A 27,183-nucleotide genomic window follows, 5' to 3' on the forward strand; every position below is an offset into this window, starting at 1 on the left:
TTACCATGAAGGGCTGGATGTGAGGGAATTCACTGCCTCTGACAATGCCACCAAAAGGCATGTGTATATTCTCTTTGTACCCAGGGCATACTTCAGCTGAGTTTTTTGGGACCAGTGAGACCTAGACATAACTTAGACCAAAATCTACCACCTGCTGTGTCACAGAGAAATTGCTCAGTATTGCGTGGCAGAAAAATAAAATTTAAAAAAAAAAAATGTCATTGACATACAATGAATTTTTACCACTGGTGTGCCAATTTTGAGTTGCGATGTAAACATAAAATAAATATTTTGGCATGCAGCAAATTGGATCACATCTTCTCTTAATCTGTTTATTTACTTTGTTCACGCCAGGGTTGCCCTCCTCTCACCCTTATTTTTGAAGATCTCGGCTGTGTGCCTGGGTTTAAGCCAAATAGACAATTACTTGCTGGAAAGAGATGATTTTTTTGAAAGCTTTCCAAGGTCTGTAAGGCAGAAACATCTGCTGGAGTTCAAATCTGTAGCACTAAAGACTCGTGGTGGCTGTTTATTCATGATTGTTTGCACATTCACATCACTGCAGAACTCTAAAATACTTCTCTTCTTTGTGATGGAGATATGTCAGCCGCTCTTTTTCTCCAGCAGGTCACATTCTTTTGCATCCAATTGGCTTTCTCGCTGCCTTCAGTAGACATTAAATCTGTTGTAATACTATGTTATGCTTCTTACTAAAAGCCTCTCTTTCTCCTTTTCTTAAAAGACAGCTGTTTTCTGCCAGAAATGATACAATGTTAAATTAAAAACATTGTACTCTTAGCCAGGAACAATGGACAGAACAGGGAGCAAACACGATGTTGCAGATGAATTTGCAAATGAGACCAGTGCTTTGCCTCAGCGATGTTTTGTTCTGTCTTTAAGGGACTGAGCATTTTTTGCTTCCTGCTAAAATTTCTGAAAATTAGTCTAGGAAAAGTATTTGGTGGTAGGGGTTACAAAAACCCCTGTGCTTATTAAGGGATAAAATTCCTTAATTGGATTAATAAGATAATTGGAGATTGAGATGAGCATCCTGTTGTTCAGAGGCTTAGCTGAAGTTTTTCCTCTCTTTGCTTCTCTTGTTATCTTGTACGCAGAGCCATTCTGTGTTCTCTGGTGTTGTTGAGGCTCTGAATATTGCAAAATCGAGATTAAAACTGCTTCCAGAACTGCTGCTCTTGTTCTTGACTGCAGTCAGGCAGCACAGCAGCAGCCCTGATGATGAGTGATGATGTCCTGGACTTGAGGGAGGAGGAGGGTAAATCAAACCAAGCACCAGAACAGATGTGGTGTGTGAATTCCAGCTAGGGTGAAAGTAAGGAGCAGGGGATAGGTTTTTAGCTGAATTTGTTTGGAGGTTTGTATTTTTCTTGTTCCACCTTCTCTTCAGAACGGGGATCTTCCTGGGAAAACACCTTTCTAGCTCGCGTGGGTTTGGAGCCCAAGTGTCTGGCTGCCCCCCGAGGCAGGCAGAGCCACGTGTGGTTGCTCAGCTGGAAGTGCCAGGGCTGTGCAGTGGTGGTGTCACATCCAGGGGCACTGAGGGGCAGGGAATGTTCCCGTGGCTAGTAGAGGTCCTGGTCTGTCTCTGCCCAGGCTGCTCCTCCTTAGCAGCAGCTCTGGTTAGCTGGCTTGGCCAGCATTCCTTGGGAGCCCTGTGGCTGCCTGGGCAGACTGCAAAGGGGGGAAGAGCAGCAGCAGCAATTGCCTGTCCCGAGGGGAGCAGCACAGCAACAGCCACAGGGCAGCCTGGGGTGTCTCAGCTGCCCGGGTGGCTCCAGCCCGAGACGGTGCCTGTCTGTGCTGTCTGTGGATTGGTGTGAACACAAAGCTCATCTCTGCCTTTCCCTCTCTCTCTCAGACACAGACGAGTGCATGTTCAACAACGGGGGCTGCCAGCACGTTTGTGTCAACACGGTGGGGAGCTACGAGTGCCGCTGCAAGGAGGGGTTCTTCCTCAGCGACAACCAGCACACCTGCATCCACCGCTCCGAAGGTACCTGCCCTGCCCCCGGCACCCAGCAGCAGCTTCCCACACAAGCACAAGCTCCAAACCATCTTCAGAAATGCTGTTAGGCTGAGGTTTTCAGAGCTGGGAAGGGTCTGAAGTCCTGACTGCTTTTAAAAGGAGCAGTGTGTCACAATCTTCTAGGTGGCTTTGAAGACGCTACATCCCTTGCTGCTCTTTGATCCCACCCGGGTGTTGTGCTTGTCGGAGGCTGTGCTGCTGCACTCCATGTCCTTGGTGCTCTGTTGTGCAGCTAAGCTCTGTCCTAAGCCAAGGAATGGCAACAAATGGAAGGACAGCAAGTTCTGACCATTTTCACTGGCTTTAGTTGCAGGGCAATACCTGCATTGCCTTCAGATACCTTTTAGATTCCCTGTGCAGTGTTTAGGTTTCAGCTAAGAGATTTATTGTTTGTCAGCCCCAAAGGTATTCAAATCTCGTGCTTTGTTTTGAGTGAAACCTTTGTGAAGCGACCTCTGAGAGATCAGAGTCTTGGATATCTAATTAGACATCAGATTGAACAAAATTATTTTGGATGCCCTCAGGGAATACTTTAAAGTGGTTGTTTAGATCAGGGAGTTGTCCATTGAACTGCACAGCGAAAATCTTAGCAAGAAGTATTTAAAGCTGCAAAGCTTTCTTTAATCTATGGCTTATTGTTGGCATAACTATAAGAGGAATCTGAGCATGAATAAACAAATCTCACTTTAAAAATCCCCATAGTGAAGAGATCAACATTTATAGACATATATGGCCATCCACAGATGAGGGTGCTGAGGTGGCTGTCATCTGACAGAGCTGAATTGATCTTTTGTTTGAATTAACAATTTGTATTCTCAGCCCTTCTGGTCCTTGGCTTGGTCTCATGGGGTTGGGTGATTTCTCAGGCCTCTGCTCAGGGTGACACTGCAGGGACTGGGCCAGGAGTGGGGACAGGAGGAAGGCAGTGGTGGGACAAGGCATTGCCCCTCAGGCTGCCTGGCCAGCAGGGGTGTGAGTTTGTGTTCATCCATGGAGGAGGTCTCCAAGGACAGAAATTGGTTGCTCGAGCTCCTTGTCTTGTCTCATTGCCAAGGGAGGAAAAACTTCCAACTCTTTATTCACACTTGCTGCTACTTGAGTCCTTCTACTCTCCTGAACCAACAGCAGCAGCATTCCCTGTCATTAATATTTGTTCCCCAAATCGTACCTTTGGAATTCTACCTCTCCTCTTAAAGATGCATTTCATTTCTCTTAACTTTTTTTTTTTTTTCTGAAACAGCCCTTCTTTCGTAATACCAAAATATCCACTAAACTTTGGTCTTTTTCTTTGAAAAGGAAAACAATGAGGAAAAAAAAAATTTTTTTTTCATAAAAACGATCAAAATACATCTTTATCAAAACCAGTCTTGAGACAAAAACCCAACACACTGTTTTGCCTGATATGCTTTTTTTTTTTCTTCTCAGTAAAACACTGGAGTGTTTGTTTTGCTTTCTTTAAAAGCCATTTTTTCAGATTTTCATGCTATGACTCTTCCCCTTCCCCCCATTACTGTAAAGTGCTCCTTGGGATTCCCCACTTTTTTTTTTCCTTGGGTGGGCATGTCTGTTGTAAGCCAAATCTCACAGCTTTATCTTTCCCCTCACTTTGTTCTCTGCTTTTCTACTCATTACAGGGACTTCTGTTCTCTGCCTTGTGTATGCATTGCTCAGTGTTTGTACTTTATTGATTCTGGTTTGAGACCCCACAGCATTGATCAAAGCAGCTTTTGGCACCTATTGCCTAGACCTTGCATTTAGTTTTGTTTCTTATCTGTAAAATGAGGGAATATTTCCCTCCCTGTCTCCCAGCTCAGTTGAGAATCCTCATGCATTAATGCCTCTCTTGTGGTTTGCAATATTGACCTTTAAATACACAGCAGTAGAGTGAACTGGAGTTTAAACCACAGGGACTGAAAGTGTCCTGGGAGGTTGTGCACAATCCTATTTTTTCCCTTTTTTGTCTGCTGGAATGAGGTGCTTTTCATCTATATATGAGAGATGAATTTATCTTGGGAGGTTCTTAAAGCAGCTTGCAGGGCAGCCATGCATGTGCAGCTTGTTTCTGTGTTCAACTTCCTCCATATTAGAAAGTACAAAAATTTGAAGGAAAACAGGGTTTTTTGGTGAGTAAATATGTAGTGCATCTTTGTGGCTGCTATTGCTCTGGATGGCAAATCTGGTTGCTCTCCCTTGTGGTATTTCACAGTCATAGCTCTCTGCTTGTTGGGCTGAGTTGATGGGAATGAATGGGATCTGGAAGAGGAAAGCCATGTTTCCAGTGGTGGTTAGGACTTGTCCCCAGGGCACCACCTCAGCTGTCACTCCTGCAGCCTTGACTGAGGAAAACTGATAACTAGAGAGCTTTTTGGGAAGAGTTGCCCTAACACAAGGATGTAGAAAGAATGGTGAAAGATTAAAGCATTCCTGGGATGCCCTGCTCCCCTGGCTGTGCCAATGCTCCTCACCATTTATTTATCTGTTAGAGGCTCTCTGAGAACCTCTGGTAGCTCTTTGTGCTATTGCATCCTCTCCCTCTGTCCTGTGGAGTGCCTGCTGGAATGTGCCCTAAATGGAGCCTTCATGCTCTTAGCAGATTGAGAATGTTGTCCTGGCACCTTCTGTCAAAAAAAAAAAAAAAGAAAAAAAAAATATATTTAAACACAGATCATACATGTAAGAGATTGATTTAGTGTGACCTGATAGGGAAATACCTTGCTGGCTTGTTTTTTTCCAGTGCCAGGAGTGCTCAGATCTCAGGCTAACTTCAAGAAGGTTCAGTCATCAGAAAGGACTCACCTGGCTTGGGATCTGCTCAGCCAGGCAGGTGTGGGATTCACCTCTCTTGGCTGAGTGTGGCAATCCAGAGTCATCCATCCCAAGACACTTTTGGGTCTTCTGCTAGAGAAATTGTGTTTCTGGGAAGTCCATGGTGGGATTTGACCAAAATTTGTTTGGGGTTTGTTTGTGGACCACAGTCTGCCATTGCAACAGCCCTGGAACAATGTGACCTAAGAGACTTTGTGTCCAGCAAGGAGTTTGCAGCCACAGAGCATTTGTGGCTTTACAGACCTGTCTTTAATACAGCCTCATAGAATGAGACTGAGAGAAATCTATGACCTTTGGAAACAAGCAGCAGCCTCATGGTAACTGCTGGAATGTGTGAATATGGGTATCTTCTATGAAACTGCTTTTTGGGTCAGCTGGATTTTGGTGGGTTTGGTCGAGTACCTTGTTGCACAATGGATACTTTGTTATTAAAATGCATCCTGGTCTGGAAGGGGCAGTTTTAGCTTTCTGTGGAGACCTGATTGAATTCTGCTCACTCAGAAGGGAGCAATCCCAAGTGGAGCATATAAACCATTTGTTTGGTGTCAGTGAACTTTACCAAAGTACCTGCTTGAACAGCTTCCCCTTTGGTAGCTCAATAGAGACAAAAGAATAACTCTGTTGACAGAAACTAAGCTGCTAATTCTGTTAATGCTCTCTAACCCCTCTGAGCTAACAGACCAAATCATATTGCATGCTTAAGACCAGAATTTTCACAAAACCACCAGCACTAATGAGGCTAATTTGTGGCCTCATAGGTTGTCTCCTTCCTTGACTGACACAATAATGGGTGACAGCTTTCCTGTGGGCTCCTTGGGCTGTGTCTGTGTGCTGCAGGGTTTGAAGTCTCATTGTCTTGTTGGACTTCTGGAGAGCCCTCACTGTGGGAAAGGAATCAAAAAGCCACTAGAGCAGAATAATCTGGGCTCTGCAACGTCCATTCTTTTGTTGCTTAAAGCTGTCTTAATAGAGAAAGGGTCCTGTGGCTGGTGCTTCAGGGGGTGAGAATAGCAGTGTGGAACAAGGACCTAATTGAAGTGGAGTGGAATAATGGTGATGAGCCGACCTCTGCCTCACAATGCAGTGGGTTTGTTTCATTTAGCCATAAGGCTGCAAAAAGGGCTGTGTAAGTTTAAAAAATGTATAGGGAATTGATCACACAATCCCTTTTTAGCAGCATGGTCACCCTCTCTGTTCTGCTTCTGATTGTGCATCTGCTCAGCTCCAGAGAAGTTCACCAAGGTGGTGTGTGAGAAGCCCTTGCAGACAAAGTATGATCCACTTAGTCTTCACAGTTCTCACTGAGAAGAAAGAGAATTTTGGTGTAACTTGTCCTTTTAAAGCCAAATGTGCCAAGGCAGACAAATCGATGGGTAAGGTGTGCTCTCTGTACACCCAAGGAGAGAATACAGATGTCTTCTCTTTCCTGGTTTTGTAGCTCTATAGACTTCATAAAAAATCTGTATTCTGTTAAAAGAAAACCTATTTGTTTAATTTGGTCTAATGATCCCATTGAATAATTCAGCCAGCTGCTGTGTGTTTTTATGCTCTTTGTGCACATGTTGTACCACCTTCTTGCCAATGGCAAAGCCACTGGTTGCACTGAGCCATGGGGCAAGGTGGAAGAAGTTTTTACAATAATTTTAGGACCTACTCCTCCCTTTTTAGTTGACTTTATCTTCTTGCAAAGGCCAGATAAGACACTCCAGCAGTCATTGAGTGCTGTGCATGAACAGCTTGTAACTGGCAGAGATAAAAATGACAGAGTGGTTTAGTAGCTGTAGCAAAAGAAATATAGTCACTAGTGTCAAACAGGTTCTTCATTTGGTTAAAGCAGGCACTGGCACTAAATTCTGTCTAGCTGGGAAGGTGTGTAGAAATACAGAACACTGTGATAATACCCAGTGAGTTACCTTGGGCAGTATTTACTGAAATCAGAAAAAAATTGAAAACAAAATGATTAACAACAAAGAGAACTGAAGTACAAAATACGTGCAATCTGGTCTCTACTTGGTCGCTGCTGAGATAGGTTATGATTCTGGGAATCTGCTTCGTAAGCCAGGAATTGAAATTGGGATGACTCTTATGACTATTGTTCTAAACATCCCCTGTGTCTGCTGGCTGCCCTTTTAAGCAGAGAAATCTCAGAGAAATTAAGAAGAGCTTCACTTTAGACTTGGATCTTGCCAGGACATCACAAATTTTATAAAAGAAATGAGAAGGTTTGATGAACACTGGTATAAAGTGAGATGAGAGTGCAGGTGCTGTACAAATCCATGGATGCTGCTTTTTAACCTTGCTCTTGTACTTCCCCTGTTTTTCAGAAGGCATGAGCTGCATGAACAAAGATCATGGCTGTGCCCACATCTGCAGAGAAACGCCCAAAGGAGGAGTTGCCTGTGAATGCCGGCCGGGATTTGAGCTGTCCAAGAACCAGAGGAGCTGCATTTGTATGCAACATTCTGCCTGTGCTTATGGCTTCCCAAAGGGAACAAATAGTGTTCTGTTTGCAGTGAGATGGGTTTTGGTATGTTACAGCTAACGGGGGATGACACACCTGAACTGTGTGCATCTGAATTAAACCAGGAGTGATGTCTTCTCTGGACCCTGTCACACCAAACTGTTAACTGCTGTAGTGTCTGTAGTTTGGGATTGGTGATATCATTCATAATGATGGGAAGTTCAGCTCTGCAGTGTTTCAGTCCGAGTCCTTCAGGACAGGAAAGTGAATTGGATGCTCAAATGGCAATGGTATTGCACTCTGTCTTTCAAAGGTGCTGGGAGTGCTGGTGAGATGTGACATGTATTTTCTTTGCAGTGACATGTAACCATGGCAATGGGGGCTGCCAGCACACCTGTGATGATGCTGATAATGGCCCCATTTGTGGGTGTCACCCCAAGTACGTCATGCACGTGGATGGGAAAACCTGCCTGGGTCAGTATGCAGTGGAGGAAAGTAGTTTTCTGTTGATGGCCAACTCCAGGGTGGTGTGGTGCTGTGTGTGTGTGATTAATGCCCCTCATAATTGTGTGGCTAGAAAATGTCAAGGAATTCAAAACTAAGAAACCCATAGTGCATGAGAGAGTTTGTTGGGTCCAGGCAGCTTATGCTTCCTATATAAGTAGCTACCTAACACTATTGCAACCTGTAACTATCACTGGTCCCTCTGAAACACAAGGCCTGTCACTAACCAAAGAAGGTTTCCTTCCCTCTAGGACATTTTAGGTTCAGTTTCTTCTGTAGTATGAGCCAGAGAGTGTAACCAAGGAGTACATCTGTGAAAACTGGGACTCTGTAATCAATTAATGTATAATTTTCACAAGGCAGTTATCCAGTAAAGAAAGTACTTAAGATTTATAAACTCTTCCAGTCTCTGGAAGAGTTTGTTGCCTGTTGATTGAAATCAAATGCTCAGGCATAAGTGGCTGGTCCTTGTAATTAGCCCATGATAGATGATGACAGTGCACTCGTAACTGAACAGTTCACGACAGTTCAATTGCTTCTTTCATCTTGTTGCTGTTTACTACATCTGTAGCACATCTTTTGTTTTGTTAAGAATACTGAAGCAAACATGACTTGTAAGGAAGCCACAAAAGCAAAGTATTCTCATGGTTTTGACTGAAGGGTCTTCATGGTTTTTATTACTACTTGCTCTTTAATAATAATTTATTTCTGCCTGGTTGGTTCTGACTCTCTCTGATTCAGTGTATGATGAAGCTGTTTGATTGTGTGTGTGTGTTGGATGTCAGATGAGGATTCTGGTCAGGGCACCTTTACTCACCTGCTTTTTTCATGTTCCTTACAGAGAGGGAAGAGGCTGCTGTTGAAATTTCTGAGGGAAACACCACAGCAGCAGCTGATGTGGACAAGAGAGTGAAGCGACGGCTGCTTATGGGTAAAAGTGCTGATCCAAAATAATTCTGCTGCTTGTTGGAAGCATTTAGATTGAAGAATTGGTGTGGGTTTTTTTGGTTTTCTTATGGTAACCTTCAGCTCTGGGCTGAATTCTGCCTGAGATGATCCACTCCCTCTTAAGGGAATAGTATTCCATACTGTTCAGACATCTAAATGAATAACCTTGTTTTCAAAAAGAATGGCAAAGAAAGAAGATGCACTCTGTCTTCCCTTGGAGGGTGGACACAACCTGCCAATACTGCATGTGAGATGAGAGACTGGGAGGGAATAAACCAATAAAGCTCTCAAAACTTGGCAATAAGTAGCATATGTTTGATGCTGCAGAAAACAATGATACAGAAGTAGAAAGAAGATTTCAAAAAGCAGACATAAAAAACATTCTTTGCAGCTCTCTCCATCAACATGTGCTGTGCAAAATTGCATTTGTCCAGCCAGTGAAAAAATTGTTAGACTGGCTGAGGTGGTTAGGCTGATGGCAAGAGGATGAATGCCAAAGAGTGAGTTGTGGTTGGTTGGTTGAATGTCAAGAACTGTGTTTTAGGAATGTCCACCAAAAAGGTTTTGTGAGATTTAGACATAGTTTGCATAAGGGGAAGTTAGAGGAACAGACTTTGGTACCTGGGGCTATCAGACAGAAGGAATGCTCAGTGTGGGTGTAATCCTCCATGGCTGGGAGCACAGGTAGCATGGGAAGGTGTGTTGGGAGGGATTTAAGAAAATTAGGTTTAGTAGTGCTGAGTGTAACCAGGTGTCTCATTGGAGGGAAGTGTCAGAGGATCAACCAGGATTGAACGTGGGCACAAGGAAACTGACTGACAGTAACAGATCCATCATCAAGGAGCTGGGATTTGTGCTTAAGACACGAATAGAATACCCAGCAGACAATACTTTGGTTTGTGGAGTCTCCACAAAAAACCTGGAAATAGCTGAGGCAGGCGTTTTGCCAACACACGTATACAGCAGTTGCTTGTGTGTATTAGGCTAAATGTGTTTGAATACTGTGTGCTGGGACTGTGCCTTGTATCCCATGACGTTTCTTGGTACCATTTTACCATCCCTGAGCAAATCTGAGCTTCATCTCCTTGGCCAGAAACGTGTGCAGTGAATAACGGCGGCTGCGATCGCACCTGCAAGGACACATCCACCGGAGTGCACTGCAGCTGTCCCGTGGGATTCACACTCCAGTTTGATGGCAAGACGTGCAAAGGTGGGTTTCATCCTTCTGGACATGTCTAACAACAGCTTTAAGGTGTTATCAAGCCCTCTAAGGTATTAATCTCCAAACAAAGGCAGCCCAGTGTCCTGAGGACATCCAGAATGTGCAGCCTGACTGAAGGAAGGACTGCACCAGGGGTAGAGGCTGTGGTTTCCACCACATCAGGTGGATCAAGTGCAGAGAATCTCTTCTGCTCTGCCCTCCTTCTCTCCACTTCCACCTGTGTTGCCTGGTTTTCCACAGGTGAGGTTTGGCAGAGTTGACAGAGCTCTGTGGTCAAGCAGAGGTCAGTACTGGAGAGGTCAGCAGGTGCTTACAGGTATCCAAGTCCAATAGCCTGCTCTGTTACCCACAGTCAGCTGGGTATTAGAGCAATTGGTGAGTAAATATCAGTGTGTAAACAGGGATGTGTTTTATAAATACACACTGGGCCAAGCAGCTCTAATGAGAGCCCTGGCAAGGAGCAAAGGCACAGTTTGGTTGTGTATTATATTGCTTTTCCAGTAATTACATGTTAAGACTGTTCTGCTAAGCAAAAATTATGAAATCCCCAGGCCAGAGTCAATTAATACTAAAAAAAGGGCTCATTCTAATATTGCCATGAAAAGGACAGGGTAGCTCAGGAAGTTTCTGTCTGAGATTTATGCAGGGCTTATGAGAGGAATTTGAGAGAATGTTTAAAACACTAAAACCTCTTAGAGAGCCTTGGAGTCAAAGTGTTTCCAAACAGAACTTAGGGAATGGTCTTTTATGAATACATTACCCAAATGCAACTGACAGCAATATATTAAATGAGAGCAAATAACACTGTCCTGGGGCTGAATAGGCTGGGTCATTCTTAAGAGTTGGATCTGATCTTCCTTACAACTTGTGGTAGTCTCATTAGATTTTGTTTCTGGGCTCCTCTGGCTGACTGGACATGACTGTTTTCTGGATCTGGCAGTGGAAGTATGTTGAGTGCTGAAGATCTGTGTTTATTTGCTGAAGCCTTTTTTCTTTTTTTCTTTTTTTTTTTTACAGATATTGATGAATGCCAGTCCAATAATGGAGGCTGCGACCATTTCTGTAAAAACACTGTTGGCAGTTTTGATTGCAGCTGCAGAAAAGGATTTAAATTATTAACAGATGAGAAGTCCTGTCAAGGTATGTGCACTGGAGAGACAATGGTACAACAAAAGTAGGACAAATCAGCGTGGCTTGGACATCTACTACAATGATGAAGTGATAATAGGCTCCAGAATAATTTCCATTCCTCAGTTTGGATGTTTTTCTTCTGAAACAGCTGTTGAGTTAATACAGTTGGCTTGATGCTATTGTAGGAGATATATTTAATTGCACAGTGAGCTATTATCTGGAAGGGACAGAGACAGCATCATATTAAAAAGCTCTCTATGAGGTTAATGCTTCCCCCTGCCTTAATGATCTTAAAATAATTTACAGGGAAAATTAGACAATGTCTCTCTCTCTGTCTTACTGACTGATTCACCATTGCAGTGAAACTATTTTTTCTTAATAGGATATTTAGTTTCCATGAGGTCATTACTAAAGGAAAAAGATATAGTGTGATCTGTGAAATTATAGGTCTGTAGACAGATTTGGATCTCTGTTCTCTGCAACACCATGAAGCATTTGATTTTGAGGATGACATGGATTTCTTCTGTGAGACTTACAAATCATATTTGCTTTGCTGTATAGTGGCTTGTACATATAGATTTAGCAATACTATTAAAGCTGCTTAAATGCACAAAAAATGTGAAGATCAAAATGGCCTGTGGTTGTGGAAAAGCTACAGGATGAAACAATCTCAAGTCAGTCAGCCAAATAGTGAATTATGCCATTTCCTATGCAACCAACTGACATTAAAGGTGAATTTCAGAAAGCTGAACTGATGAACAGAAAATAATTTTCACCTGGGTTTTTTTTTGTGCATTCTTATCCTTTATAAATAGACAAAGAAGGACAATTATTTATATGGTGCAAACTTACTACATAAACATCTGATTTTCAAGATAGTTTGTGGTTTTTTTTTCTTTTTAATGAAATCTGTTAATGAATGTATTTTAAAGACTTGCATCTCCCTTTTTCCCTGTCACTTCTGTTGCTTTCCCTAGACTGTTCCAAAAGTGGTGTCTTGATGCATGCCAAAGCCCAAGGAAATAGATTGATGAAAACTGTCAGTGAAGTTGATGTGAACTTTTTTTGTGTCTTGCAACATTCTTACCTGGCATGCCAAATGTACTAGCACAGAAATTTTAGGTCCTTTTGATGGTATAATGAATGTTCATTCTCAGAGATCACTGTGATTTTCAGCAGGCTTGAATCAGGTACTGTATATTCATGTAGAGCTTGCTTTAGGGAGAAAAAACAGGCAGTACTTTCCTTTGCAGACTTCTTTTCTATGTAGAGTAATCTTAATGAAATAAGAGTTTTGTCAGCAGTTTTCTTCTCCCATAGAAGAGAAATAGTTTGTTTTAAGCGTAATTGTAAAAATGTAACAGCAGTTTTTGCTCTTGCCAAGACAAATCTTGTTTGGCAAACCAAGCGCTCTTTTCAAAATCGTCGTTTCGTTATGTTACATTATGTGCTTTGCAAGAATTTGCTCGGTTCACATAAATCTGCACATCTCTGCAGTTGTTGAGCTCTGTTGGCTCATCAGGGCTCCCTGGGCAGCCCGAGAGGTTCTGATGCATCCCTTTAAACCCTGCAGACATCGATGAGTGCTCCTTCGAGCGGGCGTGCGACCACACGTGCATCAACCACCCCGGCACCTTCGAGTGCTCCTGCAACAAGGGATATGCCCTCTATGGCTTCACTCACTGTGGAGGTGAGTTGCAGGCATGCCACAGGCTCTGGCACACAGCTTGGGGTCCCTGCAAAGTGGCATCCAATGAGAAGTGGGGGGAACAGGTCTTTAAGAACAGTGAGCTCTGAATGACTCTGAAAATTAGAGAGTTGCTGTTGTTGCATGTGTCAGATCCTTGTGTGATGTAGATTGGAGTTCAGCTGATGTAGTACCACTTTAGCCAAGACTGGTACTTTTACATTTTTATGTCTTTCCTACAAGAGCAGTTCAAGGAAAGAGAAAATTGTTCATAGAACCTCAACATATGACAAATTCCCAGAATTAACATGAGGAAACATGAATAACTGGAACACTAAATAGAATCCAACTTGTTTTATAGAAGCTCTAGGCAAGACCTTACTGACTCCAAAGTTCACTTAATTCTGAGTAAGACCTGTTTATTTCTGAGGCAGAATGAGCACAGCTGGAGATAACAATTCAGAAATCTCTGTGTGCCTGTTCTATTCTACCCTCCACCTCTAGGAAGTCTGCAAATAAGATTACAGGGCTACAACATCACTGTGTTTTATCTTGATGAACAGGGGAACTTATATGGATAAGGAATAATACTGTCGAGCACTCTACTTAGTAAAAGAAGACTTCTGATTTATTCCTCTGCATTAATTCAATTTCTTTTGGCTACCAGTGAGGAAAAGGAACTGTAATTTTGCTGTTGGCTGCTAATTGGCCTTTTCTTGTCACACCCCTGTGTAGAAGATGTTAATCCTCATACCACAGTAAGTCCCTCACTGACTGGCAATCACAGGCTGGTCAGAGAGGGTAGGATAATGAGAATACACCTTCTGACCTCTATGGAAGAAGTCAGTAAGTGCTGAAGATAATAGATTGCCATGGCGTGCAGCATCCTAAAAAAAGGTCAATAAAAACCAAAGATTTGGGCTGATTTTGTGGTATCTTGGGCAGCAGTACCAGTTTAAGGTATTGCCTTCTTTCTCCATTATTCCTCTGCTGCTCATTCCCACCCCTGCTTGTTTCAGTTCTGTTAAGGGCATATTTTCTCCCCAAATCAGATCTGTTTTGCAATGTGTTTCGCAGTGTTTTCTAATCAATTGTTACTTAAAGGGTATCTAGTTTGGGGAGAGCAGTGACAAGAACTTACTGCCTTTGAGATAAGCATATGTGGAAGTAGGTGCACTCAGTTGCACAAAATTTATGGGACTTTCAACAGGTTTCTTGATGGCAGCTTTCCAGGTTTATGCACAATTGCCATAAAGCTACGGGAGAGAAGTGCAGCCCTCCTCGAGGTGGATCTGAGCAGCAAAGACAGAGACCTTTGCATTTCCCTTTGTTGAAATTCATGAGATTCCTCCTGACCCATTTCTCCAGGCAGTCAAGGTCCCTCTGAATAGTGGCACAACCATCTGGTGTATCAGCCACTCCTCCCAGTTTTGTATCATCTGTGGAGTTGCTGAGGCTGAGCTCCTGTCCCACCCAGGTCTGATGAAGAGGATAAATGAAAAATAAAAAAGGTCCCAGTATTGACCCCTGGGATACAGCACTGGGGAATGCTGTATTTGGCATCAGCATGCAAGTTTGCAGCAGAGGCAACGTGTTGTGTTGTCTGTAATTTCTCCTCCTATTGGCATTTTTTTGGGTGGGACAAGGCCCCAGAATTGAGTAATTGGCCAAAAGAGACGAAAGGGACACAATGGTGGTGTTTGCCCACAAAAGTGTTCCACAGTAGTTGCATCTATCGGAGTGCTTTGGAGGATTGATCAGTATGAATCCTGTCCATGTTTTCTGTCTTTATTTCAAATTAGAAATATTAATTAACCAGACACAGTGTGATGCAGTGTGATGCACTTGATCTGCTCTTCTTAATTTGTTATTGCTGAGGCTGGATATTGTTTAATTATGGGTCACCAATATTTGGTTTATTTTGACGTTTATCAAAGGATTTCCATGAAGACAAACTACTTCAAGGTGGGTGTGCAGGTAGCATTCCTGAAGTCTTTTCCAAACCCTACTAAGCGGTATTTGTGTCCACATTTACCTAGTGGAGTTAGAGTGCAGAAATTTGGGAAGAGCAACTTTTTAAAAGTATTTTTACCTCTCCTCTGTAGATATTAATGAATGTAGCATCAACAATGGTGGTTGCCAGCAGCTGTGTGTGAACACTCTGGGAGACTATGAATGCCTGTGTCACTCTAACTACAAGTTACACTGGAATAAAAAGGACTGTGTGGGTAAGGTGTCTAGTAAATACATTTCTACTCCTGATGTGTCTGATGGGCCATATGGTTGCAGCCAAATTTGATGGTCTGTCCAGTTAAGTGGTATGAGTCATTGTTCCCAGAATTCTGCTTTAATTTTTAGAGAGGCGTGATGGTAGTGATGTTGAAACTCATAAAAACAAATGGAAAACCAACCCCCAAAACAGGAGATACTTTGAGGGATTTTGATGCTTTCTTTCCTGTGCTTTTATCTAGCTCATTCTTCCATTTCTTTTTGTTCCTCTGCATGAGAAGGTTTTGCTCATGACAAAGGAAATTACTTTTCTGGTGCTATGTTCCAGTGATTTTATTTTGCTTTAATTTTCTGTCTAAGCAGCATATTAATTGCATGGCTGCTCTCAGGTACTGGCTACAAAAGCAGCTGCATGCTGATTTATTAGCAGGGTGAAGGTAGATGTTTTAATTCTGTGAGTGTTTGTTCTATCTCATTTAGAGACAAAAGGTCCCTTGTCTGATACTGTGTCACCCAAGGTATTGCTGCACTGCATTAAGAGTGCTGGGAGTGACAGATGCTTTCTAAGCTGCTCTCCGGATGTCCAGGTGCTCTCTGGTAAGTCCAACCTAACAAAACCAAGCATGTGATCCTGCACAGAGTGTAACAGTGGCCAACCTCCTAACTCTCCTGGAAGCCCTAAGAGGTAGTGAACAAACAGGGATCTTCCCTCTTTCACTGCAGATAATAAAGGGCTATATCCCTGACAGTGTCCAGCAAAGCCCCTCTCTCCTTGTCTTTTATAACCACTCCACCCTCAGATTCCCTTCTCACAACAAGTGTCTGTCTGAAGCTGGGGAGGACAGGGCAGAATTCTCTGTGCTCCCTGGGCCATTGCTTAATTGGCCCTGAGAGACACTGCTGAATGGGGCAAAGGCATTCCAGCCCTGCGTGGGGTCTGAGATTTTGTCCACACAGCCCCTCCATCCCACAGGACACAGCGTGCAGGCTAAGCCAGTGCTTATGGGATGGACAGATGCTATTTTTCTTCCTGAGTCCTTTAAATGGCTCAGGAAGATACAAGTTCTGATGTGGAGTATTTTATGACCAGCATTGTATGATGATGCCAATCAACAAATTTAAAATGTCTTTTGCGCTGCAGGAGTGCTCAGGGTGTGCACTGTGCCTGTATTTTACTGTCTGTCTGTCTGTTAGGAACACAAGATGCCTACACCCTCACCTGTGGCAGGTCATCTCAGCTCAAGAAAAAGCAGCAAAATGCAAATGCTTCCAGCTGGCTGGGTAATCACCACATTTACTGTTACATAGCTTGACTGATTTATTTTAGTTAATAACTGTGAAACAAAGGTATTTCTGTTAACTTTCTATTTTCCCTCTTCACTATAATCTGTCTCTTTCTAATACCTTTTAAATTCCTCTTTCTCACGATTGTAGTTCGTGATTACCACAGAAAACTCCCCTTTGGCTGCTTCATGAGCACCATTCAAACTGAGACTTTAAAATAAAGAAAGAGAAAAAAGATCAGTAACAGCTAGACCAAGAGTTATGTCTCCTTTCAGTCATTCAAACCTGGGCAGTGTTGGAAACATACAAAGTGTTTAGGTTGGGCTGTTGGACAGTAAAATTTAGACAGCATTAACATCTATAGGCATAAACTGCTTTCTGAAATGGAGTATCTCCTTTGATTTCAGCTCACCCTTATTTGATTTACCCAATAGTAGATCTGGTCTTGATCTCCTTCTTTCTCTCTCTCTTTTTTTTTTCCTAATAAAATATACTATACTTCATTCTAACTCCAGTTGTGAACCAGCTTCACAGCAGAAGGGTTCTGGCATCTCATTAGGTTTTCTGTGATGATCACTTCATATCAGCACTTTTTTTTTGTCATTGCTATGATGTGACATTAGGGTTATCTCAATTTTCCACACCTTTTTTAAAAATAACGTGTCATTGTTTCTTCCTGAAGATGCTTCAGCCATCAAGATAAGCGTAACCTTTAAACTAAATGAAGGAAAATGCAGTTTGAAAAAGACTGAGATGTTTCAAGAAGGTCTGGAACAGATGATACCAGGTATGGATATAAAAATGCAGGTAAGCAGGTTAGAGCCATAGCTCAGGGGTTAAGTGCTTTCCAGATATGAAGTACACCACAAGCAAACATAGAGGACTGTAGGCTTTCTGTTCTTCACTGACCTCATGAGTCACACTCCTGCCCAGCCATGATTCTTGCATTAGTTATTTCAGATCCCAGGATTTCCTTGTGGCATCCTTGCAGTCTTGCTAGGAAACCTCTTAGCCCTTTTTCTTTGTAAGACTGCTAATAAATTCTCAGTAAAATCAACCATTCTTTTTGTTAATTTGATTTCCCCCTTTTCTTCCTCTCGTTATCTGTTTTTCCCTTTCTCACCTGCTGCTTACTGTCTGATGCCTTGTTGAAGAATCTCCTGACCTTTTATGCTGATTCTATTGTCCAAGGGTTATTCCTCTTTTCTCTTGTCTTCCTTTCATACTTCAGCAGCCCCAGATGGACACAGTGAGGTCAGCTCTTCCATCTGTTCCAAAGCAGAAAGTATAGCCTGGGAGTTTGCAAAGTCAGCAGAGAATGAGGAGGAGTACTTTAAAAAAAAAGAAAAAAAATGGGGAAAGGAGTCATTAAACAATATGATGAATCAGTGTGTCTGATTGTTTGTCCTTAGCAGAGTAACAGTGAGAAACTGCACTGAATGCTCTGTGAAAAGTTAAGTACTCCAGAACCAGAGCATATTCTGGGTGTTTTCTTTAACTAAACCTTGTTTCCTCATTGAAACCATGAAAATGGTCACAATTCCTGTGTGAGGGTGTACCAGTTGAGAGAATGGCCAAAGTGTTTGTTTTCTGGCACATGGAGATGATGGTTTGCTCCTCTTTGACTCTTCATGACGACACAGGCGCTGAGCACTTTTGAATGTTCAATAACAGAGCTGGCCAAGCTTCTGCTTCCTTTGATTTTGTTCATGCAGAGAGACATAATTCAGTAATGGAGAGCTTCCACTATGTAAACCTAACATGCAGCTCTGGCAAGAAAGTCCATGGAGCCCTCAGTAGACTGACAGCGACTAGAGAGATTTTTATCACTGCGGACTTTGAGCTTGAAACGAGCCGGAAGGAGGTGACAGGTTGGTTGGAAAATAATCCAAGGTGCGGTTTGAAGCTTCTTGCCGTTTGCTCCTTAATTTCTGTATTTTTCACTTCTGTCTGTACGCAAAATGATGATGAAAAGTATCTCCTGTTTTGCAAATTCATTTTACTGCTTAAGAAAGAGTGAGGGATGGGGATGGTTTTAAAGATTGAAAAGCTGCCAGGTGGATTTTTCCTTGAGGATTTCAGACTTGTTCCCAGAAGTTGTTTTCTCAGTGATTTGGCTTGGTGGGTGTTTTGAATTGGGTGGGATTCTGTGCATGGTCACTTACAGCAGCTTTCACCCCTGCTGCCTTTCAGACACGTGTGATGTGCGCTGCGCTCGGAAGAAGACGGAGAAGAGGTTCCGTAAAACCATCCGAACCCTACGGAAGACGGTCAGCAGGGACCAGTTCCGCATCCGCCTCTCTGGCACGGACCACGAGGTGGCCAGGAAGGCTCTCAAGCCATCAGAGCCTCAGCAGTCTTGTGGTGTGGGGCAGATGCAGCCAGGAAACAGATGTGGTGAGTTCTGTGGGCATTGGGGATGAACCATCCCCTGCGTGTTTCACTGCTTGGCTCAGGCATGGTGAGCTCAAAGGGATCACTTGTGGTTCACTTGTCCAGGAGAGAGGAGGGATGTGTGGATAGGAGTGGGGAGGGCTGTTGGTGCTGCTGAAATGTGTCTCTCCATGAATTAATTGTTGGCAGTTGCTGTGTTACAGAGCAGAACGAGGGCTCAGTACACTGCACTGTAGCTGATGTGCAGCCTGCAATAAGCTTGGAGGTGGAAATCCTGGGAATTACATCAGGCACCAACGGCCTTGGCATCACCAGTATCACTTTCAAGACTACATTTAATATTCAGTGTAAAGCTGTGCTCCTGACCTGGTCCCAAGGAAAACTCTGAGCAGAATTTGATACCATCACATTTGCTGTGCTGACTAAGCTCAGAGCTCCAGAGAATCTTCATGACAGACTTATAAATTCATGGAGAGTCAGGGGTTTATAGGCCAGCGCTGAGAAAAGTCTTAATTATCATGGCACTGGAGGGCACCACCATAATGCAGTGCATAGTAAATGCTTCCAAAGCACAAAAGTTAAGGAGAGGGGTCAGATGTTACATCTTAACAGGGGCCTAACAACCATGACAACTAATTCAGGCTGCATGGGGTAGGCAGCATGTAGGTGGATTGTGAATCAGCAAGCCTTTAAAATGCTTGTCACATTGAATTAGTATGTCTTCCAGCAGCAGAATTTGGCCTAAGAATAGATTTTCCAATCCGGTTTTGCTAACTCTAGAAAAACTTGGATTTGTAGAACAGAAAAATTGTTTAAAAACATCTGTGCAAGCATGCAGGGAATTACTCAGGAAATCTCGGAAAAAGCTGTAAGAGTTCTTTTTTTTTTTTCCTTGGAACATTGCAATAAGTCTGAAAAATTTTGGAAAGTTCACCAAAATGAGTTTACAAGGATGTTTTCAAGCTATTTTGTTGCATGCTGGAGGAAGGCTTTGAAAAAGTCTGTCTCAGTCCAGTTGTACAGAGCGCAGTACAACTCTGAAGATGTCAGTGATTTCATCTGGAAAAAACAGCAATGAGCAAGCTAAAAATGTTGCAGGTGGAGAAGGCAATGTGAATTACAATTAGGAATTGGAACAGCAAAGAAACACAATTGTTTTTTGGTAGCTGCAGGACCAGTTTAATGTTGCAGCACAAATGAGAAGCAAACCTGGCATTTCTGCGCTAGTTCAGAGGGAAAGGGGGCTTTTGGGGAATACCTGCCTGGAAGAGTCTTTGGTGTGGTGAGCACAAACAGCTTGTCCATGGTTCAAACAGAGTCACTGAGCATATGAAGACAAAGGTTTTGAAGAACAATTTGTAAAAGTCAGGCTTCTTCTGTTGCTGAATTGGTGCTGCAGTTTGTTCTGGACATCTTAACAGGTGCTGCTGTGAGCAGTGGGATGAACCTGTGTGTCTCCTGCCTTATTGTTTGATTTGCTCATGCCTAACGAGGTGCAGTCATTAAATGAACTTTCCTTTCTTCAGCTCAATTGTTCAGACCACATCCTTGTGCAGATTTGCTGTGATCAAGCAGAAGGTGGAACTCACTCCACAGTCTTTTACTTATATGGGTCTTAAGAAGATCTCTCTCCTTCCGCTTGTTCCCTGCTTATTTACATGAAATGTACAGAAAATTAGTACCTTTGAAACCTCTCTGCATCACTTCTCAGGCTGCTGGGAGCTGGGCAGACAGCTCACTACTTGCTGAGAGGACATAAAAGTACACACAGAGGCAGTGTTGTTACGTTCGCCTCATTTCCTTAGAAAAAGCTGATTGTCCCAGGGTGAATGGTTAGGTAAGGCTGGGGGGCTGCTGCTGCTGCTGCTTGGACTGCCAGTCTGAAGGAGCTAAGAAATAGGCTGGGGAGAGGAGAATGGGGTGGGAACAGAGTGAAGAAAGGCAAGGAGCTAGCTCAGGGATTTGTGTGGGAGAGGGTGGTTTTGTTTGTTTGTTTGGTTTTTTGTTTGTTCGGTTTTTTTGTGGTTTGTTGTTGTTGTTGTTTGGAATGTCAGAGTGTTAAGACTGCATGTGAACCCTGTGAGGATGTTAGAAATGCTACATGCTTCCTTGAGAGGAGAAGATTTGTCTTGGGGAGAGTGCAGTTTCACTCACTAGCCTGACTGCAAGTACTCATTCTCCCATATGAGCTTGACTTGAGAGAGATTTAACAGCCAAAGGCCAGTTGGTTAAATACTACCAATTCCTTTTCAGAAACTAATTTACCAGAAACCTCCATATTGAAAGAAAATAAGTTCAAACAAGCAGCAATTCAGCTGTTTTTCCATTGCTTAAAACTTTGTCACACCTTGATCACATCCCATGGCAACAAAAGTACATCTTGCCTGTTCCATTTGTAGGTTTTTTTTGGTTTTTTTTTTGTGTTGGGCACACCAATACTTTCAGAGGTGGAAGGACACAATGAGAATTACCATATCCTGAAATTGCTGCAAAAAAGGACATGACAGCATGTCCTTGCTTCACAGTAGTGGATTCACCCAAAGGGCTGTCACTTCAGAGAACAGCAGGCATGAGCAGCACTGGCACAGGCACTGCTCTGCTGTAAATGATGAGCAGCTTCATTCTGCGTGGGAGGTGTCAGTGCATTTCACTGCTCAGCATTCAGCAGTTTTGTCCCCTTAGCTGAGAGGATGCACATAAGACATTAACATTGCATCCAAAACTATGAACCACATCTCAAAAGTTTGCGTGTGGTATGATACTGGCACTACAAAAGTGTAAGAGAGATATTTGAAGGGAGAAGTGAAGTGCTGCCTGCCTTTGCAGTTGTTATAATTAATAGTTTTGTTACACAGCTGTTGTAGTATTTTTTTATTTTAACAATTTTATGAAAATCCAACGAGAAGAAACGAATTATCAAATGGGGAAAAAGGGTGCTATTTTTCCTGCTAACCTGCTTGCCCTGACAATCACAGATCCAAGACATAAATCCTCAGAATGCATAACCATCTCACGTGACCTAAATGTGTGACCTGCTGAAACACAATAACTTCAAGTATGCCGCTTCAGAATCAATTTGCATCCCTTGTTGGTGATTTTCCTTATAAAGTCAAGGCATCATTCTTAAGAAAATGGTGAATTGGTGGATCATGACCTCCTTTATGAGGTTCACCTTCTCAGCCCCTGAGATACTACAGCGTTTGTCTATGGGAGCAAATGCTCAAAGGCTAATGTGTTGAAAAGAGGGGAAGAGCCTTTAAATGTCTTTGTAACTGTTAATCCTGGTCCCCTGTGGGCCTCTCTCTTCCCCCCTCCTTTTTTTCTTCTTGTTTTTGCATCAGAAAAGCTTTCACTTCCCCCCACCCTTTAAAACAGCTGCATGAGACTCAAGACCAGGTTTTTAATGGGTATTGAAGATAAACAAAGACAGTGGCTGCAGAAATGAAGTCTACTAGAGGCAATTGGTTCTTTTCATTTGGAGAAAAACAATCAAGTTTCTGAAAAAAAAAGAGCAAAGCCAGCCAGTGGAATTGTGATTTAATGTCATTATTTGCAAATCTTCAGATCTGGTTTTGATTGGGTATTTCCCACATGTCAGGCTGGACCATGCAGTTTCTAGTTTTGCAGAATGGAGCTCCTAAACTTGTTTTATTTAAGCAAATAACAGGAAAAGTTGAACTTCTTAGAGGTGTTTCCTGTGGATTTTTGACTTTTGTTAATTTTGTTGAGCTTTTTTTTCCAGGGAAGGTTCATCCTAATTTTATGCACAGTCCTATGGATTTCTGTGGGATTATTTCTGTGTTGAAATAATGTACCTATTATTAATGTTACTATAATTGTGTCTAACACTAAATGTGTTTGTTATACTAAATTGGGCTCTGGTGAGTGCTGTGAACTTCTAAATAGGCTTTCCTCATTACCCCAGCTCTGTGCTCCAGTGGGGCTGGATGAGTTGCCTGTGTTTGAAACATTTATAGGTGGAAGATGATGGAGGAACCTGGAGCAGTTTACAGGGAATATATTTGTGGGTAGAACTGTCTGGACACTTGTGCTGCTCTGAAAACTTGGTTTGATGTAGTCAAGTGAAGAAAATGATATATTTGTGAGCTTGAGGCACTAAAACTTGGATATGACATGGAATAATTCTAATATTTGCATTGGATATTGAGTATTTGTTAGACTGAAAAGAGCTCAATCTGTATGTCAATGTACTGTGCTCTTTTCTCAAATGCACACTGGCTCAATCAAAGCCCAAAGTGTTTGCTGTGTCTCAGAAATCAGAACTTTTTTCAGCTGGTTTTGAACATCCTATTACAGTGGTGCAGTGGTGGTAGCTACTTAGCCTTTTTTCCTTGCGGTTGTTGCCACCTCTTGGGAAAATCAGAAGGAAATATTTGACTCAAGTGGTTCAGATTTAATGGAAAAGTTTTCCTCTGGCCCAAGTTGAGGATCTTAGTGATGTCTGAGGAGGTCTTTTAAGTTTACTTCCTCAATGCAAATTTTCAAAAATTAGGTACTTTGCTAAATAATCCAGGAAGATTTAGATTAACTCAGTTGTATTCCACAGGGATCTCTACAATTTTTACAACATGTGGTTTCAAGGCAAATAAGATGCAGATGATAAAGCTGTCAAGAGAAATCTGATGGGATAAGTTCTCAAATACAACATTTCCACATGAGTTGTGGGTTTGATTCCTGCCTATGAGCTCTGATACATGTCCTACTGTTCTGCTGGACTCTGAGCAAGTCTAGGAAATGTGAAGTATGGTTTTAAGATTGAATTTGTAGGGTCAGTGTTTCTGTTCAAAACACAGAACAGAGACACCCCTTCTCCCAAGTGTAAAAAAGATACCCAAACCACCCCAAACTTGACATGTGATCGAAATGAATGGAAAAAGACAGGCTAAGGAGAAATAGCAGAGAGCAGATATTTTCTAGCAAGGCCACTCAGAACACTGATTTTCCACAGAGCCATGGAATTTTATGAGGGAAGGAGATTTGCTCAGGTCTTTCCATTGCTTCTAGGTTTCTGAAGTCAGTAGCCACTTCTCAAAATCACCCTTCCTAACCCTGAATTGTCTTTCCTTGTCGTGGAATTGTAAATAGTGCTCTTTCCTTACCTTATTAGGAGTGCTGCAATGAAAGCCTGAATTCATTCATGTTTGTGGAAGTGCACTAAGTGTACAGAGATGAGTGTTCTGCAGGAATGTTTATAAAATGGAGAAAGGCTTGAAAAGCGTGGGAGCAAATGAATGTGTGTCCTTATGAGGGCAGAAGTGATGTGTGGTGGAAAAAGTTAGAACCAAGGGCTAAGACTTCCTCACAAGCTTTCATTGATAAGCTACATGTAGAGCATTGCTTACCCTGCTGCATTTTATTTTTAAGCTAAGGAGGAGCACTCAACTATTCCTCTTGGTGTATCAGCCATAAACAAAACTCTTCATCATTGATCATGACCGGTAGTTAATGCCCTGCTTGTTGTTAGTCATATATCCTGAAATGAAGCCAAGGCCAATTTAACTTCCTAACAAAACAGCTATTCACTGAGTGATTTACTGGAGCTATAAACTAAAACTAACAGTTTATTATCGTAACAGGTCTTAAAAGGACAGGATTTTTCAGCACAGCTGAACAACTGCAACAGTGTTTTGTGCCTTTCCAGAGCAGGGTAATTATTAAATGCTGGCACTGAAGCTGGCTCTTTTGTGAAAAGTTTTAAAACCAGAACTTTTCAAAGATACTCATGACTATTGCTGGACTTGCTGGATAGTTTTGAGGTGTGTGTTTAAGTAAAATCAGTCAGATTGAGTTAGTGCTGTCTATGCACCATGCAGAACACAGCAGTGCAGTGCACAGATAATCATTATCAAAGATCCAGTATCAGAGGAATGGCAAGAGTATTTCTGCTTTAAAAGTCTTTAAGGCATAATGTTTCGTTTACTGCATTTGCACAATTACTTGTTGCACTTGAGGTTTTCACACAACCCAGTTATGCTAATGGTTATGAAATATGAATAATCAATAATATTAAGATTAAAGTACTTATAGAAATCTGGAAGAACAGTTTTGGCATTTTAGGTTCAGCAGTAAATTATTTTATCTGGGAGGAGTTCAAGAGCTCTTTAGCTAGAAAGAGGAGATAATCACTACATAATTGCACTGTACAGATGAGCAGAGAGCACTGGACAGGCTGAGTGCAACAAAGTGTGAAATCCATCCCAGCTCCTAGAGGAGCTCACTAGCACCAAAGGCTATCAGTGTCTGTTTTACAGTGCACTTTGGGGCTATTAAGCTCTAGCTGTTGCTCCCATTGAGTTCTGGACCCCACTGAGTTCTGGTTCCAGCTGCCCCAGCACAGGAGAGCAGTTCCACTGTGGGTTTCAGGTCCTGCTCAGGCTCACTAACACACCTTCACCTCCAATGTGTGTTCTTCCTCTCCTAGACCAGTGCTCCCCCGGTGAATATTCTCCTGATGGCTTCAAGCCCTGCCTGCCTTGTCCCCTTGGAACATACCAGCCTGAAGCTGGGAGAGTATCCTGCTTTCCCTGTGGAGGAGGTCTGACCACAAGGCACAGTGGGGCAGCCTTGTTTCAGGACTGTGAGACCAAAGGTAAGGCCAAGGTTGGTTTGATGAACTGCATTAATCCCATGCAAAAAAAAAATGCTGCTGCTCAGGTGGGACATTCAGGGAAGGGTCTTCTCCTTCTGAGGGTCTATCCTTCCAGGAGTCTCAGAGCTAGTTGGCCTGGCCTGGCTCCAAGGAAATTCAGTAAAGCCTCAATTCTTTCTATTGATTACCAAAAGCATGGATAAAAGAAAATTACTTATAGAAATCACCTGAGGAACAAGTCTTAACAGAAAATCTACTGCTACAGAGCAGAAATAAGGGATAGAAATAAGGTCCTGATGCAAACATTTTGTAGCGGTTTGGATTAAGAGATCTCTCTAGTTTCAGTTAAGATATATTTACTACTGAGAATTGCAACATGTTATAAGAATTTTGCAGTATCGAATTAATATTATGGGTAGTAGTTTGATATCTAATAGTTTCCTTCAGTGAAGAATCGCTGAATCCACAAATACTGTTGTTTCATACTTAATTTTGCAAAATTGAAGTACTAAAAAATGATGTCAAAACTCTGGATCAAGATAAGAGGAAGTGATATCAGTTTTATTTAGTATAAACAAAGCCAAGACTATAAATGAGGTTCAGTTTTCAAATTGAAGTGGAGATTAAAGGAATTCTTTCCATTAACTGGAGTGAAGAGCTCAGGAATTTCCATGTGGAAGAGGCCACATGAGACATGGAATAACAGATGCAAGAATTATTTGGAGCTTATCTGAAGCATTTGGATTGGGGCAGCATGTGGGGATGGACTCCTGGCTGAGCTAGCTTCCAAATCTCTGCAAGAGTTATTTGGGTGTAAGCAGAGCTTAAAAGGAATAGAAAAAAGAAAGGGACCGTGCAGCATAGAAAACTACATTTGATAGTAGATCTTTTGAACTTACCCAAAATGACCTGATAAATTAAAATTTGCTTAATTACCTCTGCTTTGTTACCCTCCTAGTTTATGAATATGGCATTTCAGTTTCTGAAATTACATTAGGTCTTATACAAATGTATAAAAGCATATTCTAGTATGCTACTGCCACTTTTCTAACCATGATGCATTTAATTAATGTCCAGTTCAGTGTTCTCCTGGCCATTTTTACAACACCACAACCCACCGATGTATTCGCTGTGCCATTGGGACATACCAACCTGAGTTTGGACAAAATTACTGCATTTCCTGCCCTGGAAACACCACTACTGATTTTGATGGGTCAACAAACGTAACACAGTGCAAAAGTAAGTACAGCAAGATGGTTTTGTTGCTCCCTCACAAGTAAAAAGACTGGGCCATTAGTGCTTGGAGTACCCCTAAGGGCAAAACTTAGCTTTGCTCCAGGGAGTTGGAGAGAAGGCAGAGGTGTTGCTCCTCTTTTGCTGCCTGTCTGCATCTCACCCCACATGGCTTACTGAGGTCTGTGAGAGACCATTTCTGCAGACTGGTTCCATCATCCTTGTCAAGGGAAGTGATGACTATGCTTTGCCAGTTGGTGCTGGGTTGTTTGGATATTAAATTGCTGTTAAATCTCTTCTTCCATGATGTGGCAGAGTTTGTGTTCTCAGCACCCTGATTTTTTCCCTCCTTTTAAGAGGAATTGAAGCTGGCTCACAAAAGTTAATGGTTCTAGTAAGCATTTCTTCTTAATAACTACCTTTGAAAGAGGCAATTACCAAGGGAGCCACTCTTCTGGATTTATGGCAGCTATGGTGTGGGAAGCTGAGGGTGAATTAAAGAGGGAGAATGGAGGGCGGAGAGGTGACTGCTCAGAACCACCTCTGGAGTCTCTCTGCACACAGAGAGGTAGATAAACACACCTTCACAGAAATGTGAGAGGCTGGC

The 27,183-nt window shown here is 42.4% G+C and overlaps 1 protein-coding gene across 2 annotated transcripts in view; it reads left to right on the forward strand.

Annotated features, from left to right (window-relative positions):
• SCUBE2 (signal peptide, CUB domain and EGF like domain containing 2) overlaps positions 1-27,183 on the forward strand; it is a 37,366-nt gene that overhangs the window by 4,381 nt on the left and 5,802 nt on the right. Inside the window, exons 4-18 of one of the 2 annotated variants that reach the window (XM_085063156.1) lie at positions 1,880-2,014; positions 7,198-7,323; positions 7,692-7,808; positions 8,680-8,769; positions 9,880-9,996; positions 11,026-11,148; positions 12,713-12,829; positions 14,932-15,054; positions 15,536-15,652; positions 16,250-16,336; positions 17,022-17,126; positions 18,055-18,210; positions 18,533-18,736; positions 25,176-25,343; positions 26,421-26,582. In XM_085063156.1, coding sequence (XP_084919282.1) covers positions 1,880-2,014; positions 7,198-7,323; positions 7,692-7,808; positions 8,680-8,769; positions 9,880-9,996; positions 11,026-11,148; positions 12,713-12,829; positions 14,932-15,054; positions 15,536-15,652; positions 16,250-16,336; positions 17,022-17,126; positions 18,055-18,210; positions 18,533-18,736; positions 25,176-25,343; positions 26,421-26,582 — 1,947 coding nt within the window. The remainder of the gene's footprint in view (positions 1-1,879; positions 2,015-7,197; positions 7,324-7,691; positions 7,809-8,679; positions 8,770-9,879; positions 9,997-11,025; positions 11,149-12,712; positions 12,830-14,931; positions 15,055-15,535; positions 15,653-16,249; positions 16,337-17,021; positions 17,127-18,054; positions 18,211-18,532; positions 18,737-25,175; positions 25,344-26,420; positions 26,583-27,183) is intronic. The other variant, XM_085063157.1, reaches the window with a different exon arrangement.

The sequence above is a fragment of the Lichenostomus cassidix genome, chromosome 5 (assembly GCF_008360975.1).
Source record: "Lichenostomus cassidix isolate B80296 chromosome 5, HeHo_3.0, whole genome shotgun sequence".
NCBI lineage: Eukaryota > Metazoa > Chordata > Aves > Passeriformes > Meliphagidae > Lichenostomus > Lichenostomus cassidix.